This window comes from Haliotis asinina, chromosome 14 (genome assembly GCF_037392515.1).
Source record: "Haliotis asinina isolate JCU_RB_2024 chromosome 14, JCU_Hal_asi_v2, whole genome shotgun sequence".
Taxonomy (NCBI): domain Eukaryota; kingdom Metazoa; phylum Mollusca; class Gastropoda; order Lepetellida; family Haliotidae; genus Haliotis; species Haliotis asinina.
The window spans coordinates 14811888-14815626 of NC_090293.1; the positions used below are offsets into that span (position 1 = coordinate 14811888).

Consider the following 3739-nt stretch of genomic DNA (forward strand, 5'->3'; position numbering starts at 1 on the left):
CTTTTGCTCGCGTTTGGCATTATTTCCTCTGCATATTTATCAGATATGATGTATCATGAATACTACAATGTTTCTTTTGGGGAAAACGCGATACCTTCACTGATTTATCCAACATTTATCCAATCCGTGATTCATCATGGTTTGGGTTTTACCACCTCACGCGAAAGTCAGTTCTTCTCCTCATGCAGTGCCTGGACAACTACCTCCACAGTAGATGGACACCTGTGACGTTACAGAACACATCTCTTTACCGTGTGCCAGACATATTTAATGAGAGGAAGGCCGTGGTGTATTATTGGCAATATATGATGATGAGAATAGTTGCACTACGAGGAAGGGCGTTCAGGTTTACGTTTTGTTAAACAAAACGATCCACAAGCCTTGCTAACACGACAAAATGTTTGTCTGCATATTATCCTGATAGTCCTGTCCGGTGACACGTCCTTTCACAAATTTGTGAATGGGACACGACAACATGCACTACAACTGATCAGGAGTGAAATCGGCCCTAAGACGTGAGACTATCATTGGCTGGAGATTCATTTGTCAACAAAAGACTGCCACGCCAATAAGGAAGTGAAAGTGATCCCTACCTTTTGGAAAAGTAAATAGCAAATGATTATGAATATGCACTCTAACACATCACTCTGGTGTGTCCGTTCCGCAGTCGAGTAGTTGCACTGTTAATAGTAACGTGAAACAAAACAGCATGTCTTTAGCCATTCAGTAGTTACGTCCATTTGTAGAAAATATGTCTTAATCTACTTGAAGGCATCTAGGAGAATCCCTCATTATACATACAAGAAACGCATTTGTTATTGAGTATCCTTCTAAAATTCAACTCTCGTTCTCAAGGATGTCTGTCAAACCAAACCGTTGATGAAAACCCTCATTTTAATACTTTTTTTAATCAATATTGACAGTTATCACAGTGAATTGCTAGCCGTTGGACACATCAATCACCACCTGGTCAGCTACACTGTCTCCTGTAAATGTTTCCCCGGCAATTACTTTGACAAGAAAATGTTAGTGTAGAGTTGATGTTGATGGGATTACGGCAACACCCTTTGTTTACTATTTAGTGGTCATTTCTACTATGATGGTTTTGAATAACAACTATACGTCTCAGTATAGCTTCTTAAGCGGTTGTCTTTCTTGATTTTGTACAAGCAGTAGGTCATGAACAGACGGCAGGCCACTACAATAACTATAACCCAATGTATATCTTGAATGCCAAAGAGAAGATTCAATGACTCACAGTTACATAAGGACATTTCATCCTGCAGAACAGTAACGTGACTTTGGTCAAACAGGCAATGGCATTAATATCATGATTGTTTTTTTCTTACAAACCAAGGAGATCAGTTTCTATTTTCAGATGACACAAGATTATACACACAATCAGAATGTATAACAATGTAAGAAAACAAAGTAACTTTCACGAATACACACACACACACACACACATATATATATATATATATATGTGTGTGTGTGTGTGTGTGTGTGTGTGTAGTTTATGAAAGAGTTGACAACACAGGAATACATTTCACAAGCTTTAATGAGCAACAAGACATCATGTAGATAAAGGAATTAACGTACTTCTTGGAAGTATGTATTGGGTGTAGGGGGAATCCTCATGACAGGCTAGAGCATACTGCAGTTGACTCCCGAGCATTAGGAGAACATTCGATGATCATGATAAACACAGCTATGCTACTGCCGACAAACAATCGATGATCAGGATATATACAGCTAGGCTACTGCCGACAAAACGATATACTGTAAACTGTACTTGGTTCAAAAACTTCTGAAAGCTTTGAGCTTAAGTATGTTTACTGGTTATATTGAACATGGGAACTGACCAAGATGATCACTGAGATTTCCCCCATGAAATATAACGAAGAACACAAGCATGCATACTAGTCAATATAAGGAAGAGCTAGTGACTCAACCACAGTGTTCATGTGTTGCTGTCTGTGATATGGCCAGCTGTGCACGGCTAATTTCTGCTTGCTGTACCCGAATACATCTGATATAACAGTCTGGTGACCACCGACACATAGTCTTTATCATCTGGTCTGGTACTTTCGCCGTGGGTGCCGAGGTAGCTGCCCCAATCCGAAACGAATGACCACTGAACTACGTCTGGTCAAAATCCGCGTTCTGCAATGCATGTTTCGGCTTGTTTAAGAACTCATATCTGGAGAGAGGCCGACCCCTCGCGTTGATATATAAGGGATGCGTACATTTAGCACCATTTTGTGTACGCATGTTGAGGTAGCGCCGCATATTTAGCACTGGACAAAACTGCTTGCCATAGATAGCATGCAGTGTTAGGGTCACGCCTTTCCGAAACAAGTCCGTCTTGGAGCTCTTTAACGTTAGGGTGAATCCTTGAATACCACAGAATCAACACACAGATGGAAATTGGGGTCGAACTGGAATTCGCCGCATCTGAGGAAGGCGACGAAAGCTGTCGAAAACGTCGCACACAACATAGCACTTTCAAACAATGGAAACAAGCCTAGGTTAACTGTAGCCATCATAGTGTTCAAGACTGACTCATAGTGTTCAAGACTGATATGGTGATAGGAAAGCGACGATTAGCACTGGTGGTCTGTAGACGTTTAACAACTTTTAGTAGGGTCTCAAGACTCAGTGTACTATTAGCAGTCCAAGGATTCGTAACGCCTCTACAGATGTAACTGAATCTAATCCTGCACTAGTAATCTTTGATGGTACCATATTTTGATACACAACTTGTACTGGCAATGAGATACAAATTCTAACAGACTTTGCTCTGAGAGCGCTGGGAGATTCTTCTCATTACACAACACACCACTCATACTCAATGATTCGCAAAAGAACGCTCAGAGACCAGAGATGTAGATAGCTGCTGTACGTGGTGATATCGCTGATGCCCAGAGATGGTTCAAGTCTGCAGAGGGGGGTATGTGATGTCTACCATGGAGAGAACAGGTGTCTGCTCTTTCTGTGCTGTTGGAGCCAGACGTCGAAACTTGCTGAGCTGCAAACGAGAAAGAGCATCTCCAATTGAGTGTCGTTTCCCTGGCAGATGAGTAGCATAAAACACGAAGTTGCGACGAGCGGTTGTTAACACTAGCTTCCGGGTTAGTTGCATTACTAAGGGACACTTGGAACGCCCTTTGTTACAAATTGCCACTGTAGTGGTATTATCACACAGAAAACGGATGCGCTTGTTTGACCACAGATAACCCCACAGCGCTGCTGCCATGGCGATAAGGTACAGTTCCAAAAAGGCAATCGGTGGTTCCCTCTCTTCAAATAGAATGTTCGGCCGTTGATGTGCGATCCATCCCTCTTGAAAATATGACCCATAGCCCACTGATGATGTGGCGTCTGTGAATAGGTCAAAATCTGGTGCTATAATTTCCTCATCCACGAAGAAAGACCTACAATTCCACTGGGTCAGGAATGATCGCCACATATTGAAATCAGTTCGACAGTCCAGATTTAGTGTCACTCTATGATGTAGTTTTTTTCACAGAGTGGGCAAGAGATAGTAGATAGCTGATGAACGATCTGCCTGCACGGATGATCTGCATTGCAAAATTGAGGTGGCCAAGCACACTTAGCATGGTACGTTTTGAAATCTTTCTCTTATCTTGAATGTCTGTGATCAAGGTAATTATTCGTTGGACTTCGTCTTGAGAGAGGAGTGCTTCCATTTACTGCGCGTGTCCAATATGACCCC

At 42.0% G+C, this 3739-nt stretch overlaps 1 protein-coding gene across 1 annotated transcript; it reads right to left on the reverse strand.

The window, feature by feature from the left end:
* Nucleotides 1-2935: 2935 nt before the first annotated feature.
* On the reverse strand, nt 2936-3472 carry LOC137260652 (uncharacterized). The gene has a single exon (XM_067798252.1). The coding sequence runs from the start codon at nt 3470-3472 to the stop codon at nt 2936-2938; it is 537 nt and encodes a 178-aa protein (XP_067654353.1).
* Nucleotides 3473-3739: the final 267 nt, after the last annotated feature.